The sequence below is a fragment of the Mytilinidion resinicola genome, assembly GCF_010093595.1.
Source record: "Mytilinidion resinicola strain CBS 304.34 unplaced genomic scaffold BDZ99scaffold_19, whole genome shotgun sequence".
NCBI lineage: Eukaryota > Fungi > Ascomycota > Dothideomycetes > Mytilinidiales > Mytilinidiaceae > Mytilinidion > Mytilinidion resinicola.
Genome location: NW_022985455.1, coordinates 146,170 through 166,134, shown reverse-complemented (window position 1 = coordinate 166,134; position 19,965 = coordinate 146,170). Strand labels below are relative to the sequence as shown.

General features: G+C 53.0%; 9 protein-coding genes across 9 annotated transcripts; 6 read left to right on the top strand and 3 right to left on the bottom strand.

Moving 5' to 3' along the window:
* Positions 1–96: 96 nt before the first annotated feature.
* BDZ99DRAFT_466743 (vacuolar ATP synthase 16 kDa proteolipid subunit) lies at positions 97–1,521 on the top strand. The gene is made up of 5 exons (XM_033720857.1): positions 97–229; positions 374–386; positions 520–649; positions 728–988; positions 1,041–1,521. Exons 1-5 carry the CDS (start codon positions 213–215, stop codon positions 1,106–1,108), a joined length of 489 nt encoding a protein of 162 aa, XP_033572042.1. The 5' UTR covers positions 97–212; the 3' UTR covers positions 1,109–1,521.
* A 137-nt stretch (positions 1,522–1,658) lies between these two features.
* On the bottom strand, positions 1,659–3,181 carry BDZ99DRAFT_511187 (WSC-domain-containing protein; the record flags this gene model as incomplete). The annotated part of the gene is made up of 3 exons (XM_033724527.1): positions 1,659–2,546; positions 2,719–2,844; positions 2,895–3,181. The coding sequence occupies 3 exons, from the start codon at positions 3,179–3,181 to the stop codon at positions 1,784–1,786; spliced, it is 1,176 nt and encodes a 391-aa protein (XP_033572041.1). The 3' UTR covers positions 1,659–1,783.
* Positions 3,182–3,995: 814 nt separating this feature from the next.
* Positions 3,996–5,369, bottom strand: BDZ99DRAFT_112629 (oxidoreductase-like protein). The gene has a single exon (XM_033712432.1). The coding sequence runs from the start codon at positions 5,215–5,217 to the stop codon at positions 4,207–4,209; it is 1,011 nt and encodes a 336-aa protein (XP_033572040.1). The 5' UTR covers positions 5,218–5,369; the 3' UTR covers positions 3,996–4,206.
* Positions 5,370–6,142: 773 nt separating this feature from the next.
* BDZ99DRAFT_112614 (uncharacterized protein) lies at positions 6,143–7,157 on the top strand. Its single transcript, XM_033712431.1, has 2 exons — positions 6,143–6,284; positions 6,341–7,157. Exons 1-2 carry the CDS (start codon positions 6,193–6,195, stop codon positions 6,933–6,935), a joined length of 687 nt encoding a protein of 228 aa, XP_033572039.1. The 5' UTR covers positions 6,143–6,192; the 3' UTR covers positions 6,936–7,157.
* Positions 7,158–8,875: 1,718 nt separating this feature from the next.
* BDZ99DRAFT_540658 (heme peroxidase) lies at positions 8,876–10,230 on the top strand (the record flags this gene model as incomplete). Its single annotated transcript, XM_033726717.1, has 3 exons — positions 8,876–9,323; positions 9,380–9,785; positions 9,841–10,230. 3 exons carry the CDS (start codon positions 8,876–8,878, stop codon positions 9,959–9,961), a joined length of 975 nt encoding a protein of 324 aa, XP_033572038.1. The 3' UTR covers positions 9,962–10,230.
* A 311-nt stretch (positions 10,231–10,541) lies between these two features.
* BDZ99DRAFT_396745 (uncharacterized protein) lies at positions 10,542–11,963 on the top strand (the record flags this gene model as incomplete). Its single annotated transcript, XM_033716011.1, has 3 exons — positions 10,542–10,741; positions 10,810–11,113; positions 11,163–11,963. 3 exons carry the CDS (start codon positions 10,542–10,544, stop codon positions 11,961–11,963), a joined length of 1,305 nt encoding a protein of 434 aa, XP_033572037.1.
* Positions 11,964–12,040: 77 nt separating this feature from the next.
* BDZ99DRAFT_112585 (uncharacterized protein) lies at positions 12,041–12,834 on the bottom strand. Its single transcript, XM_033712430.1, has one exon. The coding sequence runs from the start codon at positions 12,734–12,736 to the stop codon at positions 12,134–12,136; it is 603 nt and encodes a 200-aa protein (XP_033572036.1). The 5' UTR covers positions 12,737–12,834; the 3' UTR covers positions 12,041–12,133.
* A 162-nt stretch (positions 12,835–12,996) lies between these two features.
* BDZ99DRAFT_466738 (uncharacterized protein) lies at positions 12,997–14,556 on the top strand. The gene has a single exon (XM_033720856.1). It carries the CDS (start codon positions 13,341–13,343, stop codon positions 14,355–14,357), a length of 1,017 nt encoding a protein of 338 aa, XP_033572035.1. The 5' UTR covers positions 12,997–13,340; the 3' UTR covers positions 14,358–14,556.
* Positions 14,557–17,199: 2,643 nt separating this feature from the next.
* Positions 17,200–18,935, top strand: BDZ99DRAFT_490707 (uncharacterized protein; the record flags this gene model as incomplete). Its single annotated transcript, XM_033723067.1, has 2 exons — positions 17,200–18,394; positions 18,460–18,935. 2 exons carry the CDS (start codon positions 17,200–17,202, stop codon positions 18,933–18,935), a joined length of 1,671 nt encoding a protein of 556 aa, XP_033572034.1.
* Between the last annotated feature and the right edge of the window lie 1,030 nt (positions 18,936–19,965).

The window sequence follows — 19,965 nt, the reverse complement described above, 5'->3', positions numbered from 1 at the left end:
TCGACGAAGTTGCGGCTCCTCTTAGCGCCGTCCGTCACGTGCAAGGACTGCGCATTGAAGCGAAGAACTCCAAACCTCTTCCACCCTCGCCCTCGTCACCACTCCAGCTCGACTCCACCACCCTCGCCAGCAGCTCCCCCGACGCCTCCCATTCCATCAACCGCACTCCCTCCAATCAGTTCCTGCAGCAGTAATCCATCACAACCGCCAGCATGTCCACCGATCTCTGGTAAGTCGCCCTGGGAGCTCTCTTTATCAGGCATCTTTCCTTTTGCGGAGATAAGCGTCGAGCTTCAAGCTGCAACGTTGCCATTGAGCTTCATCACAAATCGATATTGCGAATGAATATGAGCTAACACGGCACCTTTGACAGTCCCGTTTATGCCGTAAGTCCTTCCAAGGCCCCGCCGCCGCCGACCCTATCCCAGCAGTCATCCTGCGAGCCTCCAGAGCTCCCCCTGTCTTCCCTCGCGAATATATATCGTCGAAGGATACACAAAGCTGACTGTGGTGGACTAGCCCTTCTTCGGTGCGATGGGCTGCACGTCAGCCATCGTATTCACCTGCTTCGGTGCTGCGTACGGTACCGCCAAGGCCGGCGTTGGTGTCTCAGCTATGGGTGTTCTCCGCCCTGATTTGATCGTCAAGAGTATGGCACACCACCCAGTCCTGTCTTCGAAAGCAGGGTCGGATATCATAGATGCGCGTTGCTAATTCGCGGCGGTAGACATTATCCCGGTCGTCATGGCTGGTATCATTGGTATCTACGGGCTCGTTGTGTCTGTGCTGATTTCGAACGACCTTACGCAACAATCCTCCCTTTTCACCGGCTTCATCCAATTAGGTGCTGGCCTATCCGTCGGTCTTGCTGGAATGGCTGCTGGGTTCGCTATTGGAATTGTCGGTGACGCTGGTGTGCGAGGAACTGCACAACAGCCACGGTTGTTCGTCGGCATGATTCTGATCCTCATTTTCGCTGAAGTCTTGGGTATGTACAGATTTCCCACTTTGCTCGAAAGGATTCCATTAACGGCGCCCAGGTCTCTACGGACTCATCGTCGCCCTTCTCATGAACTCCCGAGCCAGCACTAGCGTGTGTTCTTATTAGGCACGTCCAGACTATATGACGAGGACTTGCAGCTCAGGCAACTACTCTGCATCGAGACTCCTCGAAGCCGGAGACGTTAGGTCCTACGGAAGGCGTTGACTGGAAACGAACCACACCTCATGCCCATCTCTCCTCGGAACTCATCCCGGCACGACCACATATCTCCTTATCTCGCATGATGCTCACGGAATCGATTGCGCGATTAGAGTGGCCATGCCTGTATGTTTTGTATTCTCGAGTGTATCTTGTTTTGCGGACAGGCTTTCTCCGCTTGGCGGTGGAAAGCAGAGTGGAGTGGAGTGGATTGGATCGGATGGGATGATGGGTAGATAATGGAAGCAAAACTCATTTGCCTTTTTCATCTGGCGCGCGTGCGATTGTAATTCTATCTCCTTTTCCTTACAATTTGATAGGTGATAGGATGAATACATTCTGTTTCCTTGATCGACCTCTCCTGGTCATGTTTCAAAATCCTGATATTATTGTATTCGAAAACTCTGACTCTTTAACAGAGCTATAAGCCGTATGCATCCCACCAAGCAAGATATATAAGAAGATAAAGAGGTCTCGTATCCCGGCTTCCTCTTGTTTAAGGGCCCCTATCTCAAATATAGCACGCCCAATCAAGAAAAGGTGTCACCCCACTGCCGTCCTCGTAATCATCGACTAAGACGACTAAGACGACGGAACTCTAGAAGCGATCGAGCCGCCAACAATAGGAGTTGGAGCCGTCCTATTAAGAGCAGCGACATCAAACACAGCGTTCTGGCAGGCCGCAGCGGTGCATTTGCGATATATCGAAAGCGCCGCGCCACCACCACAGAACTCTTTGGAGTTGCCGGCACACTGCAGGATACAGTATCCCATGATCCCTTGCTTCGGCGCCTTGTCCTCCGGCAGTGTATTATCGCAATAGCACTCCCGGCGGTACTCGAGGCCGGCATAGCTGAAGCCCGCAGCGTTGCAGAAGTCGACGCACTTCTCGACCGTCATGTCATCCCCCGCCGTCGTCTTGCCGGTGAAGGTGCGTGTGAAGTAGTTGTCGACGCCGCAGCCTACGTACTCCCATCGCTTGGAGTTAGTCAGGTCGACGAACTCCTGCTTCGGAGGTGAGAGTGCTTTTTGGGCGCAAGGAATTGGCTTAGCGGGCTCAGGGCCGTAGGTCACGGGGTTGTAGCCGGGAAGGGCGTCGACCCATCCATCTACCACAACGTCCACGATCGGAGGAAGCCGACAGGCGTGGTTCTTGGCTATGGTGTACGTGGTGAGGTATGCGCAGTCTGAGATTTTGCCGCTGTTTGCATTGCAATGGGTAGCAGCGTTTTGCAGAACGTCGACGTCCCAGCCGTTGACGAAGTCGCCGTGCATGCCGTAGCCAGCTGCGTCGCCGTTGGAGAGGACGAAGGGTTGCTTGTTGCCGTCCCACTCGTCTTCGAATCTGCCGGTGTCGTAGAGAAGTTCGTAGAAGATTGAGATCATGGTTTGGGGGTAGTCAGGCGGGCATGGTGCCGTTTGCGGTGTATTTTCCGTTCCAGCAGGAAAGGAAGAAGAGATTCACGCGAAGCCCGCCTGAGCAGCGGTGATCAGGGAAGCCGTTAGTTTCAACGTACTTGGTACCGTAACAGGAGTAGGTGATGGCTTTGGCGTTGAGACCTCCTGTCATGTTCCGCTTGAATGAGTCGCCAGCGATCATGCGAAAGCCCTCTGGGAAAGCCTGTGAGTTCTCGTGGCGCTGCCTACAGGTGGGTCAGTAAGAAGATCAATACAAGAGCGATCATCATCTTACAAGTAATAGACTGCCATGCCACCACTAGTATTATCGCTGCCATAATTGACAATAGGAACGGGGAGGAAAAATCCATTCTTCGCATGGACATAGAGCTGGGGGGTCCAGTAGTTGGACAGATCCTCCTTGATCTCACATGAAGAGCAATCGGAGGAGCGAGCTTGAGCGTAGTCCATGGAGGCACCGAAGCCTGATCCACCAAAGATGGTGTGGACGTGGGCAGAAACCGCGTCAGGAAAGACGATGGGGTCTAGCCGCTCACGCACGAGACGTCCTGGACAAGACATGCGAAAGAAGCCCGACGCCGGGGCAACCAGCGAAGCCCCAGCACCGAGGGCAAGACTGACGGAAATGAAATGCATCTTGGGGTTATTCAAGATGGGGTCTTTGTGTGGTTTATGGCAGAAAAGAGGAGATATCAAATTGTCATCGAGTGATTAGCAATCAGATGCTAATTGATGGAAGGGATGTATTGAGGAGTGGTGAGGCGAGTCTCGGATTCGAAGTAGTAAAGGTGGAAAGAGAATGTGGAAATGTGAAAAGGCTGTGTCGCTGTGGACGGTCCTGAACAAGCACATGGATTGGTATCTCATTTCCCGAGTAAGAAGAGAAGGAGCTGTTACATGTATCTGGTCACATCCCCACCACGACCTTGAGATTTCCTTTAGGTCTAGATGACCTAACTCTAAGCCGTGTTTCAAGGTGTGTTCTCTCAAGTCAGGCGCCGCAGTGTTACACGAGTAGGCACGGTGGCCATATAAACGCTTGGATGGAGTAACGAGGTCATGACGACCTGGGACCTACACTTGACCATTGCAACACGCTCGGTATTCTGAATGGGTTTAATCAGGCGCATGGCTTGTTAGGAGCTCTCTTTGCGAAGACCGTCGATAGAATAGAAGAGAATACCAACGCTTCCACACGACCATAGCCTAAGCATACCGCACGGAGACTAGAAAGAGCACTTCCGCCGAGAGACGAGAGAAAGAGGTATCCACCCTTATCACCTGCTGTCCTACCTGTCAATCATATTAGCGTGTTGCATCTGCTGTGTTCATGGCTTATTCCAGCACTGCTGTCAGCATCTATAAGAGCTAGGGTACTCACACAGAGCCGCCCTGTAAAACGAAGGCCGCATATATGTCATACACTAGAACTGGAGAAGGCGTTTCACGATATGCTAGACTGAGCCTTCGTGCCGCGAGTAACATATTTTGCATACTCTTTTTTTCCATTTCAAGATATTCGACAAGCGTGAATGTTAGGTATGTCGCTACTTGATCCAGACCATATGCTCCTCCATGCGACCATCCTACTGACTCTTCTCAACCTTGAAGGTCAATCCATTTGCTTTCCTGCAGCTCTCTGTCACCTCAATGACCGCCCGGCTTAGCGCTTCTAGCTCCTTAGCAGCATCCCAATCTGCTTCCTTAATGATCTCTGCGAACAATTCCGCCTCTTCCTTCAGATTAAGATCGCACTTCTTACCTCCTAATTCAGTCGCCTTTCCCTTCAGCTTCGCGTCCAAGAACTTCACCGACTCGATATCCGTGATCGTCGGCACGCTCAGCGTTCCCTTCTCCCCGAACACTTCGCTCGGGGCGGTGCTTGTGTAGATCTTGCTCGCTAGAATTGACACCGTGAAGCCGTCGTACTGCAGCAGAATAGTCCCTCCGCCGTCTGCGCCCGTCGAGATCTTGACAGGGTAATACGAGCTCGACTTCGGGGCCCCAAAGAGCGCAATAGCCGCGCTGACGGGGTACACTCCCAGATCAACGAGCGAGCCTCCCGAGAAATCGAGGTTGAATATATTTGGGACCTCCCCCTTGAGCACGTTGTCGTATCTGCTTGAGTACGCGGCGTAGTTGAGGCTCGCGCCGAAGATAGGCCCCAATCGGCTGAGCTCTTTCTTCAAGATCTTGAAGTTCACCTCGTGCAAATGTCGGAAGGCCTCGATCAGGAACACATTCTTCGACTTGGCAAGCGCGAAGAGCGAGTCCAGTTCCGCTGATGTTGATGTCGCGGGTTTTTCGAGGATCACGTGTTTCCCGCCCTCAAGCATTTGTTTTGCGTGGGCGTAGTGAAGAGAGTTTGGAGAAGCGATGTAGACGGCTTGCACATCGGGATTGGATGCGAGCGCTGACAGATCCGTGTGTGATTGTATGGGTTCTGTGACTTCAGAGGAGAACTTCGATGAGAAGTCTGAGGCGGAGCTGGAGTTGCGAGAGTAGACGGCGCGCAGTTGCCATTTCTTAGTGGAATGGGCCGATGTGACAAATGAGGCTGTGATCCAGCCCGTCCCGATGATTCCGAAATTGAGCATGTTGGATGGTGGATGTAATTGTGGTTGAAAGGTGCTGTTTGGACGCGGGGTTGGAGGAGGGCTGGTGGGATGTTCATCGGGACTTTATTTGAAAATCTTTAGCTCTCGCGAGCGATGAGTCGCCACTGACCCATATACGCGTATTAATAATGGAATTGGGGATATCCCCGCCTCATAACTTCCTGCGAGTTATCTCCATCCGGTGAGATGACCTTTTTCAGTACGAGGGGCTGATAGTAGACTAGCGGATACTAAAACAGGTTAGTTCATATGATGAGCGCTGGCATCATTTGTCGAAACCTCGAACATCACTCTTCCTGTCGTTTCATCTTCAAAAGCTCGTAGTAACATAGCTTCATCAGTTCAGAATTGATCTCTGCACAGTAATACACTTCTTAAACCTTCTCTGCAGAAGTGCTGTTCCAAGACCTCGAAGCTTGCGGAGTTCCCTATTATCACCACCAGGTCACCCAACCTTATGAAATCAAAGATCCTAATGCTTTCCCGTGGTTTCGAGGGGAGCGCGAAGCGTAAACTTCGTTGAAGCAGGGCCATGATGAGTCACAGTGTATCTGTGTTCAAGATTCCTTCGTACATCCCCCTACGTACTCATCTCATTATCTATAATCATGAAGAACCTCGAATTTCATTAGCACTCCCTATCTGAGATGTATCTCAACATCACGTGGGATTCTCAGGCAGAAGCAAAGAAGAGATTGGAAAGGGTTGAGGCTGGGTCATATGGGCAGGGGTGCTTCACTCAACATTCATCTCATCCTCCCTCGACAATTCACCTGCTAGGCTAAGCCTCTCTCGCTTTTGCGCGGCCCGAGATGAATCTAGATGCACGAATTGTCCGTAGCGAATCTTCCAAACATGAATGGCCACAATCGATTTATCTTCTTTCCTACTAGCGCTCTATGCCCAACAGCGCCCCGGACGACTCTCCAAACGACAGATATTGAAGAAACGGCCATGGGTAGCAGGCGCCCTTCTTCTAGACCATTAGACTCCGGCCCCAAATCAAGAGAGTTGCTACAAGGCCTGATGGGACTTAGGGATCCCCCGTGGGTGAAGTCGGAGGTTATTTCTACTTCTATTTGGTTCTAATCACTCCTCCTAGTAACCAGCCAGACGTGGTATTCATCGCTATCTACATCAAGTACGCATCGTGGGCCAGCGGGAAAGCGCAGAATGCAGTCATCGAGGTTGGAATCTCAACGCTGGACATGCGCCAAGTACATGACATCCACCCGAGCGTCTCTGGGGCGGCATGGATTACGAAAATACGAAGCAGACATATTAGGATCGCTGAATGGCGGACGCTCTTCACCACTGCAACGTCTCAGGGCCACCCACTGTCATGCGCGAAGGACTTCGAATTCGGGAAAAGCGAGAGTGTAGATGGGACCGCACTCAGAGACAAGATATGGAAAGCGCTCCACATCATGGACGGTCATTCGCGTGGGTCTGGAACTCATCGAAAGGTTGTCCTAGTTATCAACGGTCACCAAGAAGCGGACGAGTATCTTGGAAGGGTGGGCCTATCGCTTTCGGAGCTGTCTACCATTGAGACGGTTCTCAACGTACAGAAAATGGAGACTACAGTGGGTCCGCTTCTGCCTGAATCTCCTATTTCGCTTTCTGGATTGCTCGAACGATACGGGATTGAGCCGTTGTGGCTCCACAACGCTGGCAACCAGGCAACATGTAAGTAAGGTCCTAGTACACATACGAGAGTCATTATTCCTGGAACTGTGTTGAAACACGACTCGTGTTGTGCTTGAACACCCACCCAAGTCGCCTATGGGCACCCATTTTAGTCGCTTTAAACATAGACTGAAGCCAAAACGATGTTTTAAACACGACTTGAGTGGCACCCAAGGGCAACTGACACTAGAGGATCTAGTTATCTGTCGTAAAAGCCCCCTTCTTCAAGAAAACCAGCTGACATATGTGCTACCAACTTAAGACATACTAGCTGTCACCATTCTCGGAGCCCTTAGTCAGTCTTCGCTGGCTCGCCATATCTTTCTCCATACGCTTGACGGCTTTCCAATCATAAATGCCAACTGGACACTGGAATCCCTGAAAGTAGCTGTGGCCCAGAAAGTCGGCGGTCGCTGTTCTCACTGCAACATGTACGGTCACTTAGCTACACAATGTCACAATGCGTCAATATCGGAACGCTTCACCAGGCGAGCACAGCCGAAGAAGAACGCCAATCGACGCAACCCGGCTTTCACGCGCAAATAGACCGTTTCTCGGCATCGTGGGACCGCGAAAGGTATCTGAACCATAGGAATACGTCCACACTGCCTTTGATTTTGCGCGCTGGGATATACGAGTATCATCTTCTCCAATCACACAGGCACGGATTCGGTGATCCAATCAGGTCAAAGCGATATTGAAAGGCGGACTGGCGTTAAGATGGTACCAAGGTCGGGCCTGCGCCCATTTCACATATGCTCGCCGCCTCTGTACAGTAGTAGTATTCATTGCGGCATTTCGAGCTGGAATGAAGCCACTAGCATAGAAAGGTTGATACACTAGAAATTGGACTACATTTTGACCACCCGGCTATCTGCTAGCCAGAGCACTCCTTACAGTGGTGTCAAGCGAGCAAGAGAAAAGCCCCAAGTGCATCTATTTCCGTGCGTTCGAAGTGCGTTGGAACTTGTGACCTGCTTCATGAAGCCTCTTGCTCTCTCGACACCACTATAAGGAGTACCCTAGATAATGTGTCTTTAGTTAGTCAAAAAATACAGGGATATACCACCGCTCTGGCTTCACTCTTGCTCTGTAGACACCACCGTAAATAGTGTTCTAGGTAACATGGTTTACCTAGTCAAAAGGTAGTATAATTTCCACTGCGCTTCCTCCATTACTACCGAGAGGCTAAACGCTATTCGCACAGTTTACTTCTAAGCTGTCTGGACCTGTCGACAGCAAGCTGTTCCATGGTTCATTCGGCGAGACCCTTATCCCTGTCACCCGTGGTTTGGTAGAGTGGCGTAAGCAATCCAGCTAGCTTCAATCAGCTATTACTAAATAGCCTCCTTCCATACGACGAGCTCGACGCCCTCCATCAAGATTCCAGGTTGCCAAGGAATTATGTCAAGCGATCTCTAGAAGCGGTGGAAATATTCAAAGGCAATTTAGAAAACGATCATCCGCGGTCGGTTATGAGAAATCCCGTACTTCGAGACGTGAAGCTATCGTGACGATTACCACGAAAGTCTTCTAGGCTTTCATCGGCCCAAAGATGTTCCTAGCTTCTCATGATTAGTTTCTTGGATACAAGACTAGTCGCAATGGCCGACTCACACGCACCGCTGCAGAGTACCCCGCTTGAGCTCAATTGGACGACACTAGTATCATACCAATCAACATGGCTTCGTTGGACTGTTGCGCCAGCAACAGCTGCCGCGACCACGGTGCGGCTTCACGCATCTCCGGGCCAGGCAGGTATAGCTCGATTTTCAATTGGCTCTTTACAAGTGGATAGAGCAGATTTTCGCATCAAGGAACCAAGATTCGGAGTCCGTATAAACACTATGGGGTCTCTGCTCAAATGCGGTCTCCGATGAAATTTCGAAGCCGCCATTTCTCATAACAATTCTCTGAGCTTCTTCCTTTCACTTCTGCTCTCGGCAGTATGCATCCCTTTGTCCTCGTCCACATCCTTGCCGCTTCGACGTGTTGCCAGGCATTCGCATTCCCGGATGTCTCATCCCTCAACATATTCGATCGTTCTATATTCAGCTCTAGAGAAGCACAAAGTGGAGTAGATGGGGCAGGTAAAGGAGGTACTAAAAATGGTCAAAAGCAAGCTCAAGGATCAGGCTGTCCGGCAGTGTGGTTTGATATCTCTAAAGATCTCACCTCTCGATTTCTCAAGAAAGGTGTATGCACCGACGATGCCCGAGCTGCGATCCGTTCTTCTTTCCACGACTGTTTCGATGGCGCCTGCGATGGATCTCTTGTACTAGGAGACGAATGCTTCCGGAGTTCAAACAACGGCCTTCTCGACTGGTCTATGAAACTCAGGGCTATAAAAGAACAGTACAACGTCGGAATGGCTGATTTGATCCAGTTTGCCGGAGGTACGGCTCAGACTCCCTTCCTCTTTATTGGGAAGATGAACTAATAAAAGTGACAGCCCACGCTACCGTGACCTGCCCGAAAGGCCCTGTCGTCCCTGTCTTCGTCGGCCGGAAAGACAGCTACACACCATCTAAGGAAGGCTGGCTCCCTCCCGCCAACGCCACCGGCGATGCCTTACTCAAAGCTTTCCAATCTAAAGGCTTTACCGCTACCGACCTCGCAGCTCTCATCGGCGCGCACACCACCGCGAAACAAAACTTCGTCAATGCGCAGTTCGCTGGCTATGGGCAAGACAGCACACCCGGAATTTGGGACGTCAACTACTACAAGGAGACGATTGACGGGGCCGCGCCCTTTTCGTTCCCAGCTGACAAGAATCTGGTGAAGCATCCCATCGTCGGGCCTCGCTTCAAGGAGTTCGTGGGTAAGCAGCAGAGATGGAACACAGCGTATGTGGCTGGGTGAGTGCTTGCTTCATGATATAGCAGATTGAGAGAAATGCTAACGCAAGAGTAGTTTCAGGAAGATGTCGATGCTGGGTGTCGAGAACATCGACGAACTCGTTGATTGCACGAGTGCGTTGCCACGCGGGACCAGGAAGCGAGATATCAAAGCTGCACCAATTGGTGCTAGATGACAGTGAAGTGGAGGATATTGAGAGAGCACTTGTGGCTATGATATCCCTCATTGCCATATCTGAGTTGGGATTGGATTTGGGTTGGGGAGCATCTAGGTGGTGTTCCCAGAGGCGGGTGATTCGTAGATATATATTTCGCTCACTTTGCATCGGAAGTTGTGTGCGATGTTACGAGGAAGCTCTTGAAATAATACTAGCAGCAAAGGTTTAAACCCTACTGTATTAAATGGCAGACTGGCATCTTTCAGCATACTCAATGCCACACTCTTTATCGCCATCTGGCATGGGCAAGTGAGCAGATCTACCTTTGTAAGGCGTTTTCACCCTTACTCTTACCGATGATAAGATCCGGAATCGAGGGCAGGAACGTTTGAAAGTGACGAGTAGATGAAAGAACAGTCGGAGAAAGTAAACAGAGTGTGCCTTCTATGCGGAGTCAGGGATGGTCGTCATTGCCGCGGGACCGGTGCTTTGTCTACGGAACGTCCCTTGGTCCTCCCACCTCGCCGTCCCCCCGCCAAACACGTCTCGCCATCATCGTCCGCTTCGATGAGGCCCGTATTGCGCGCCTGTCTCTACTATGGTGCTATTAGTTGATTTGGGCGACGAGGTCCACGATCCGCACGTCGATCCCGCAGCGGCCAACGGCTTTGCCACGCTCAAGCAGCAGCTCCGCCATGCCGGCACCGACCACGACGACCACGACACGCAGCCGCCTGCTGTGGACGACAGACCAAATCCCAACGTCAATGGATTTTCAGCTGCCCTCAGCTGTTATCCGTGAGCTTGCTCCACGCGGAGACACCATTTCGCTGATTGACGAGCGCTGACCCGAATTGACATTACAGCGTAGTCTCACAGCTCGGAAGCTTCCTCGACCTCAACGACCTGCACAACCTCTCGCGGACGTGCCGCCAGTTCCGTGCGAACCTGCTCGAATACCGGAACCAGCTCGTCCAGCACAGCCTGCGCTGCGTGAACGAGGATGCCGCGCCCGGTGCCAAGCTCGCGGACCGTATGCGCGAAGCCCGGAACACATGGGCAAACCATGGTTCGACCTCTTCTACGGCACGTCTGACCAGCGGCAAGGTGGGCAAATGTGCGAGGGACTTGGTCAGCGAGTGTAACCGCTGCGGGACCGTGGTGTGTCGAGTACGTATACTCCCCTTTCAAACCCAACAGCTCGACTAAGCTATCATAGAACTGCACTATCAAACCGCCCTCTGCCTCCGCCCTCAAAGACCGCCACCGTCGTCTCTGCGGCACCTGCCTCAAAGCCCCGATTGCCTCCCTGACCCAGGCACCGCGCCGACGCTCCACGAGTCCTTCACGTCTTATTCCTCTCCGCTCCTTTGAACGCCCTCTTCCCTCAACGTCTGCCTTGACAACCCCAACCTTCACAACCCCAGCCTTCCAGCGCCATCCTTGCACCTGTGAAACAGCCGTCTGGTTGTGCCAGCCCTGCGGCCAGAGCCTCCGTGGCTACGACATCATGTATCTCCGCGGCTGGACATGGCGGACAACCTACACCCGCTCCCGAGGCGGTATAGGCACCGGCATCGGCGAGGGCATCGAGAGCGTCGAGTGCGGCCGTAAAGGCAACTGTCTAGCCGCCAGAACCGTAGAACACGAGACGGAATGCGATGCCGAGTCGCTCGCCGCCCTGCAGCAAGAGGCAGCTAGGGTGGAGGCTGAGGGAACCGGACGGAGCTGGAAGGGCACGAGCTACATGATGCAAGAGATTGAGGGTGTGGGTGGTGTGGTTAAGCGGAAGGCTAAAAAGATGGTCAAGGTAGGTGCAGGGGTAGGTGAGTTTCGGGATGAGCATGAGAAAGGCGTCCAGAGGCTGGAACGGGAGGCTAACGGCCAGTTGAGGAGTTGGTGTGATTGGTGCGAGAGAGTCGTTCTTGGCCCTGAGGATCTGAAGGCCCAAGAAGCGGGCGAAGTGAAGCCTGAAACTAGTAGTGGGAGCTCTGGGTTCTCCATCGTCGTTGGGCGATAGGGCAAGTGTAAGGAGGGATGCACGAGATTATGCGAATAAGATGTCGTACGAAACCCGTCTAGGGGCCGGTACCAGGCCTACCTTATCTCGGTAATTATGAGAGTTTGTATATCTTTTCGTCCTCTCAATTCTCCAGTGAAAGAGTGTGGAGTTCATAATGTCGCGTGGAGTTATGTGCATTGAAGCAAGCACGTGATCAGGACGCAAACACTTCTAGAGACTGTAAGTTCGGTAGGATTGCTTTCTGTAGACTGTTCATTATCGGTGACGTCTTTGAGTGGGCAATCTACCTCGAGGGGGATGTTGTGGCAGCACCTCTGCGGCAAGCCACCTAGGCAGCGGTGACGCCACAAGGTGAAAGATTGTGGCTTGACAGCCTGAGTGAGTCTATATGTTTGGTTTAATTCTGCTGTTCCCCAACTAATTCGAACAGCAGGCCTCGGCTCAGTTGGTTCAGCGCCACCAACGAGCCCCGCAAGGGTTGTGAGTTCGACTCCAGCCCTTGCTGACATTATGGCTTTCCTATAGACTCGACTGCAAAGTCGCGCGGAAAGGTTCCCATAGATTCGACTGAAAAGTCGCGCGGAAAGGTGCCTATAGATTCGACTGAAAAGTCGCGCGGAACGTCCATTGTCACGGAGTAAACCATCAGAGTTTCTACACCCTCGAAAGAGGGTGGTCTTTTGCTCTTTTAATAAATTTTTTTTTTGGCAGTCTCTTGTATACCACCCCCGCTCCCTCCAGTTCACCCACACTCTTGTGTGGGTACGCATTTGCAATAAGCTTCTATTTTGTTCTATTCAAAAGCAAATGTATCGTACTGCTTTAAATAGCGGCAGGCTCCATCGAACAGAAAGTGGCAGTCTACGATTCTGTGATGCTGATTCAATTTTTTTTTAATCTTTAAGGTATACTCTTTCTATATTTATATACATCTCTCTAGCACCGCTTAAGGGCCCCTAGTATGTTATTAAGAGTTGGGAAATGCCAAAGTTGGCAAGCTTGATAGCCACGTAGGGTATGGAAAAGGTGGCACTCTGATTCTGTCTCGTGTGTGCACCTGTCTGCCACTGTTTGGGGTGCTCCAATGAGTTTCCATATAGCCCAAGGTGACGGGCTTCTGTCTCATTCAGATTCCTGAAAATGTGTTGAAGCACCCTAAGCAGTGGTAGACAGGTGTACACACGAGACAGTGTTTGATGAGTATGGCACTCTTTTCTGGGCGTGATAGCTCTCCGGGCCACCTCAGACGGCGTTAAACGGTCACACACATGGGCTAAGGTTCTTCCTTCTCCGAGCCCAACCATCTGCCCTCCGATCAACCTCCACACCCAGACTTCTTCACCTCCAATTCACTACAGCTTCACTACAGTCACCATGGCCCCCCGCGCCGCCAGCCAGGGAACGAAGACTCGTCGCGACATCAGACGCATGCAGCTTGACAAGCCTCAACGCGACTCCATGGCCCCCTCCAACCCTGCCGCCACCAGCTCAACCCCGACGGGCATCTTCAAGCCAACCGTCTGGTACTTCTCCGACCCCATCGAAGCCCTCGCCTGGCTCTGCCACATCGGCCCCGACCGCGCTGCTCTGCTCCGCACCATCGACATCCGCATCGCACCCTTCTTCCAGGACTGGCAGGTCTTCGACAACTTCCTCGACGGCACCGTCTGGTTCATCCTCTTCACCGCGCTCACCAAGCTCTGCACCAGCTTGCGCACCCTCACCGTCTACATCTGCGAGCCGGACCGCGAGGCCAAGCTGATGGGCTGGAAGGGCTACGGCCGGAGCCTGATGGTCGCGCGGGGCCTCGCCACGCTGCGCGAGCTGTCGTCGCTGGAGCGCTTCGTACTGCGCGGGTTCTACGCGGCGCCGTGGCCGGACTACCTCAACAACATCGCCGGAGTGCCTGTGACGGCCGAGTCCTTTCCTAGAGAGCAGGCGGCGCTAAAGCGATACCAGCAGGGGACGGACAAGCTGGTGCCGCAGGAGAAGAAGGACGTGGAGGAGGGCGCGACCGGGGAGAGCCAGAAGACGGCGTTCAGGCGCTTTCAGAAGATCGTGGGGAACGCTTGTGATAAGCTGGATATGAAGCGGTTGACGGATATCTGCAAGATGCCTATGGAGGTCATCAAAGAGGAGAAGAAGATGGAGGAGGCGGACCTGAATGCTCTCCTAGAGGCTGCGTTGATGGAGGCAGAGGGGAAGGAGGTGGACGACAAAGCCAACGATGTGGAGAAAGATGAGCACAAAGAGGCCGAGTTGAAGGAGGCAGAGGCGAAGGAAGTGAGCGACGAGGCCAACGATGTGGAGAAGAAGGAGCACAAGGAGTCCGAGTTGAATGAGGTAGAGGCTATGGAGGTGGACGACGAGGCTAAGGATGTTGAGAAATAAGAGCACAAAGCTTGAATTGGCGAGACGAATGCTCTCTTAATGGCACAAGAAGGGCTTAACCCGGAGTAGCTTACAAAAGGTTTCTCTGATACAAAATCCTTTCCTCTATATGCCCGTCCCTTTTCTTGAGAATGATTCTGCATCATGCACTAGATGTACAATAATACCAAGACATAAGTTTGAGCACTCCTTGCAACTGGCGGAGGTACCCCGACAGGCGTTGGAAACTCCAAGCACGATGTAAGGTCAACGCAGTGGCAATTCGACTACCTTTTGACTAACTCAAGACATGTTACCCTAGGGCACTTCTTACAGTGGTGGTGCCGAGAGAGCAAGAGGCTTCATGAAAGCGGGTTACAAGTTCGAACACGCGGAAATTGATGCACTTGGGGCTTCTCTCTTGCTCGCTTGACGCCACTGTAAGGAGTGCGCTGGCTAGCAGATAGCCGGGTGGTCAAAATGTAGTCCAATTTCTAGTCTATGAACCTTTCCACTATACTTGGAGTCTATAAAACCTGTAAGCAAGACATAGACATACCTAGGGCTCCTCTTTTGCTACCTAGACGACACTGTATGGAGTACCCTAGCTAACAATAGTAGTTAGTCCGATTTGTACTGTACTATCTACGCGAACTTATATTACCATTCGTCCACTAATCCCCCAAACTCACCCTCGAGAAAGCCACGCTCTACCCTCTCTCCTGCTCGCTTGATACCACTGTCAGGAGCGGCCCCGCTAGGAGGTCACTGGCTCGTCAAAAGGTAGCCTAGCATCTAAGCAGATATGGGCGTATCACGGCGTCGAGGGGCGCTTCAGCACTTAGATTGCCTTGCATACAAGGCTTATCAGGCCTTTGTCGTCGACGTCGTACACACTCATGCAAATAACGATGCGGGCGAGAAGCACAGCAGTCGGGGGTACAGGTTTCGCGGTAATCTTGTTTTCGTGCTATCACAACACGGCATGCGTCGAGGGCATTTCATGCAGGCTGGCTCTGGCACCTACCGAGTACGTCGTCCCGCGCCCTGCGGCCGAGGGTTGAGGTTTGATCATGGGGCTTCTCGGACACTCGTAGCACGGCAATGCTGTCGGTGGAGACTGGAGTGGAGATAGTATAGAGATATTGGCTGTCCAGCGCAGCAGAAACAGCTGCCGCATCAGGACGGGAAGTGGTGAGGCACGTAGAGGGGTGGCGAACGTCATGGAGGGTACGTGTGCCGATATCTTATCTGCTAATTTGAATAGAATGCGAGCCCTATCAGCGGAGGGGTGGAAGATGGGAGTCCCGGGGGGTGTAACGTTGGCAACCTCAGCTCAAACATGCTCTCGGCTAAAGGAGCAGAGCTGACGAGGAACAGAAAGCGAGGAGATTCATGCGCGCTTGGGAGAGGAAGCAGAGCCGAGCCTGGGAGACGGCGACACGTGGAGGCGTGATGCATAAGGACGGGTGGCTGTTTTCGTTTCGAGTGTTGTTCCCCAAGTGCCGGGCAAGATGCCGTCGAGGTCTGTGTCGCAGCGACGTCGAGCGCCAGGAAGAGGCCAGCATACATCGGAAGCCTGAAGCCACCAAGACCAGGACGATGCCGGACGCGGGAGGTGGTATGCATAGACAGCACCCGGTGGTCGCCCGGTGGCAGCACGACGGCTGTCATTAGGGAAGCGCCTGGGCAGAGTCAACACCAGACGGCAGTCCTCAGCGCTACCAGGGTGGTATACAGGAGCCAATAAACAGCATAGAGCAATCTCCCGGGGCGGGAGAGGCTGTTTGAACATACTCCACTGTACACGAGGCCCGCAACAAGCAGGAGCGGGCAGGAGCGGGCAGAGCGGGCAGCCGCTGTAGTGGAGCAGCACTGGCGGGCGGGCGCCGTTCGACCTCAGCAAACTCAGCAGAGCCGGCCTCCATGCGTCATGGGCTGCTTGGACGGCTTGGTTGCGCGCCCTCTCGGCAGCCTCGCACGCCTCTGAAACGACGTGGACGTGGCCAGGACGCGAGAGGCCAGGGAAGGGCCCCGGCCGTGCCTGCCGCGCCTGGCCGTTTCAGAAGCGCGCCAATCAGACAGCGCAGCCCATGGATCGCCCCGGCGTTGCCCCAGTCCGCCAATCTCTGGCGATCCTCATCCTGCGGCGCGAGAGCCCACCGGCCTCCTGTCTCGACGTCCATTCCTTTCACTCTTTCGCTTCGTCGGCCGTTGCTGTCAAAACCGTCTCTCTTTTGGCCCTGTTCTTGCGTGCATCTCGGCCCGCCCACGTCCTCCTCGACCGCTGCCAGCAGCATTTCTGTTCACCTTCACTACTCCAGCCACTCTCTCTGGATCCCCTTGCGTCCTTCCGCTTTTGATATTCCTCCATTCCGCTGCCCACCATAGCGACCCTCCTCCACCTCCACCACCACACCACACCCACTGCCTAGCCCAGTCGTGTGCGCATGGCCGCTGCCGTCCAGCCATATTCGATCCTTCCGTAGCCGCCCCCGGCCCTGCGTCACGTCCCCAAACGACCCATTGTATATCCTACCCCAGGTGCCTCAGTCTGCCAGGTGCCCCACCCACCCTCGCTGCCAGCCAGCGTCTCTCCGTGCTACATTAGCTGCTGCCTCTCCGTCCTTGCTGGCCAACCCGGATACCTAGAACACCACCTTGACTGGCGCAGGGCGTATTCGGGCTTCCTCTCGCCGATTCAACATCACGCCCGGCCCTACCAGCACTAGTCATCATGAACACCGTCTCCCTCCTCCGATGGGCCGCCATCTTGGTGGCTGCACCTCTCGTCGCCGCCGATGCTCCTCCCGCGGGAGGTGCTGCCTCGGGCCCTGACCCAGCGGAACTCGAGAACATCTCAATGTCATTCTGGTTTGGATGGATCTGGATATCCATCGTCGGCGCCTTCATTGTCTACCAGGTTGTCTTCCACCTGATTCGCTACGTCCGGACTGTTGCCAGCCTCAGCAATGACACCCAGCGATACTTTGCCATTCCCAGTCTCACCTTTGGACGCTTCAAGAAGCACTTTCTGGATGCGCCTCTGCTCAGGACCCGTCACCACCGCGAATTCAAGTTGTCCTCCGCTCTGAACGTTGGCACCCTTCCAAGCCGTCTGCAAATGTTCTTCTTGACCGGTTACTTTGCCACCAATATTGCCTTCTGTGTAATCAGGATTGACTGGAGCGGCCCGTACAAGGAAATAGCAGGAGAATTCCGCAACCGTACAGGTGTCTTGTCCGTCATGAACATGATTCCGCTCTTCCTTCTTGCTGGCCGGAACAACCCCTTCATCACTTTCTGTGGTATCTCTTTCGATACGTTCAACCTGATTCATCGATGGTTTGGACGGATCGTTGTCCTGGAGGCAGTTGCTCATACCGCAGCCTGGATGGCTAGCAAGGTCCACCAATCCGGCTGGAGTGCAGTCGCGGCATCCATCCAAAAGAGCGAAATGATCATGACTGGGACCATTGGTACAGTCGCTCTCGTCTTCCTGCTTCTTCACTCGCCATCCACCGTTCGCCACGCGTTCTACGAGACCTTCTTGACCATGCACATTCTGGTTGCAGCACTTTCAATTGGAGCGTTGTGGTTTCACCTCAAGACAATGCCCCAGCAGCGCATCCTCTACGGCGTTATCGCTCTCTGGGTCTTTGAGCGAACGTCCCGAGTCGTCCTTCTAGTAATGCGTAACTTCGGTGCTGGTGGTACTAAGGCCGATGTTGAGGTACTCCCGGGTGACGCCGTGAAGGTCACTATTCGGATGGCTCGTCCTTGGGCATTCCGACCTGGCCAGCATGCATACATCTACATGCCGTCTGTCGGCCTGTGGACTAACCACCCGTTCTCGTTGGCCTGGAGTGACGAAGAAGACGACCTGAGCGAGGAGAAGGGCCTCGCAATGAATCGTCAGGACATCTTAGAGAACAAGAAGACGAGCGTTTCGATGATCATTCGTCGACGAACTGGATTCACGGAGAAGCTCTTCAGGAAGGCTGATCTCTCTCCCTCTGGTCGCTTCACGACTTCTGCTATGATCGAGGGACCATATGGTATGTCTGCATTCGTTCATCTCGTCAAGGATTGCTATGTACACGATCGCTAATGCAATAATAAGGTGGCGAGAACCTAAGCTCCTACGGAACGGTCATGCTTTGGGCTGCTGGTGTCGGTATCGCACATCAAGTGCCCCACGTTCGCGACATCGTCGCCCAATTCGCAAACGGAACGACTGCAACCCGCCGCCTCACGCTCGTATGGGTCATCCAATCTCCTGAGCACCTCGAATGGATCCGCTCATGGATGACGACCATTCTCTCCATGCCCAAGCGTAGGGATATCCTCAAGATTCTGCTCTTCGTCACTCGCCCCCGATCAACGAAAGAGATCCACTCGCCGTCGTCCAGCGTACAGATGTTCCCCGGCAAACCCAATGTTCAAGCCCTTATCGACCAGGAAATGCAAGCGGGCCTTGGCGCCGCCTGTGTCAGCGTCTGTGGAACCGGTGGGCTGGCAGACGATGTGAGGCGTGCAGTGCGCATGCGTGAGACGACATGGAATGTGGACTTCCGCGAGGAAAGTTTCTCCTGGTAGAGAAAACAAGCATCGACGGAGTTAGACGCCTTGCCATCTCGACTATGGCATGCCTAGAGGAAGCTAGAGTCACGACAGTCTAGAAAGGGGATGTTAGACATAGATTCTGGTAAGACTACTGGCCTTTTTGGCGTCATCATCATCATCTTTTCTCGGCTTTGTTGACAAAAGCGAGAGAATTTTTGGCATCTGTCCTCATTTTCTGTAGTCGCACTTTGGGGGGTAAAGGGGGAATCCGAACACGTTGGTCTTCACTGTAGAAATTTCAAAACATTCATTTTTGGGTTATGAGATGGTTCTGTTTGTAAATTCACCCCTGGTCTCTCCTTTTTCAGAACCTGCTCATTGTTTTCGGCGATGTTGAACAGTCCTTGCGTGATAACATCGCGAGCGTTAGACATGGTGCTTTGCGTAAAGGAAAGGAGAACACAAGAGGGGGTGAGCGCTTTCGTTGTATATAATAGGGGGGTAGGGGGAAATGAATTGATATACTGCTCATGCTTAGCCTCGATGGATATACATCTGTGAGGTTTGTGACGTTCTGAATCTGTTCATGTTCAGCCTCGATGGATTCTACGTGCGGTCTGTGTGTTTTCCAATCTGCAAACTGCTTCGATGCTTAGTTATACATTGTGGCTTTTCAATGTAATCGATAACGTGTTCAAACTCGCTCGTTTTCATGGCTTTTGTGTTTAGGTTAGGGTGCTATCTTGCGCCTATCCATCCATACTCGCCAAACCTCATGCCGTTTCAAACTCGTTGGGGGAAAAAAAAATTATCGTCTTCTGCCATTTGCTCTGGCCTGGGGGAATAACTGATTATTGTACCTACCTACGGGTTCTAACGGAAGGAGATGCCAAGCTATATCTAGCTAACGTGTGCTATGCTATGGGGGGAATCATCGTGACCGTCCTCTGCCAGTCCAGCCTAGCCTCCCAACTCTCTCGACTCCGCGACCGACGTTTTGAGATGGAAAGGGTATCCTCAAAATCGCCCCCCCCCCCCCCCCATTTCGCGAGATGGATGCCCT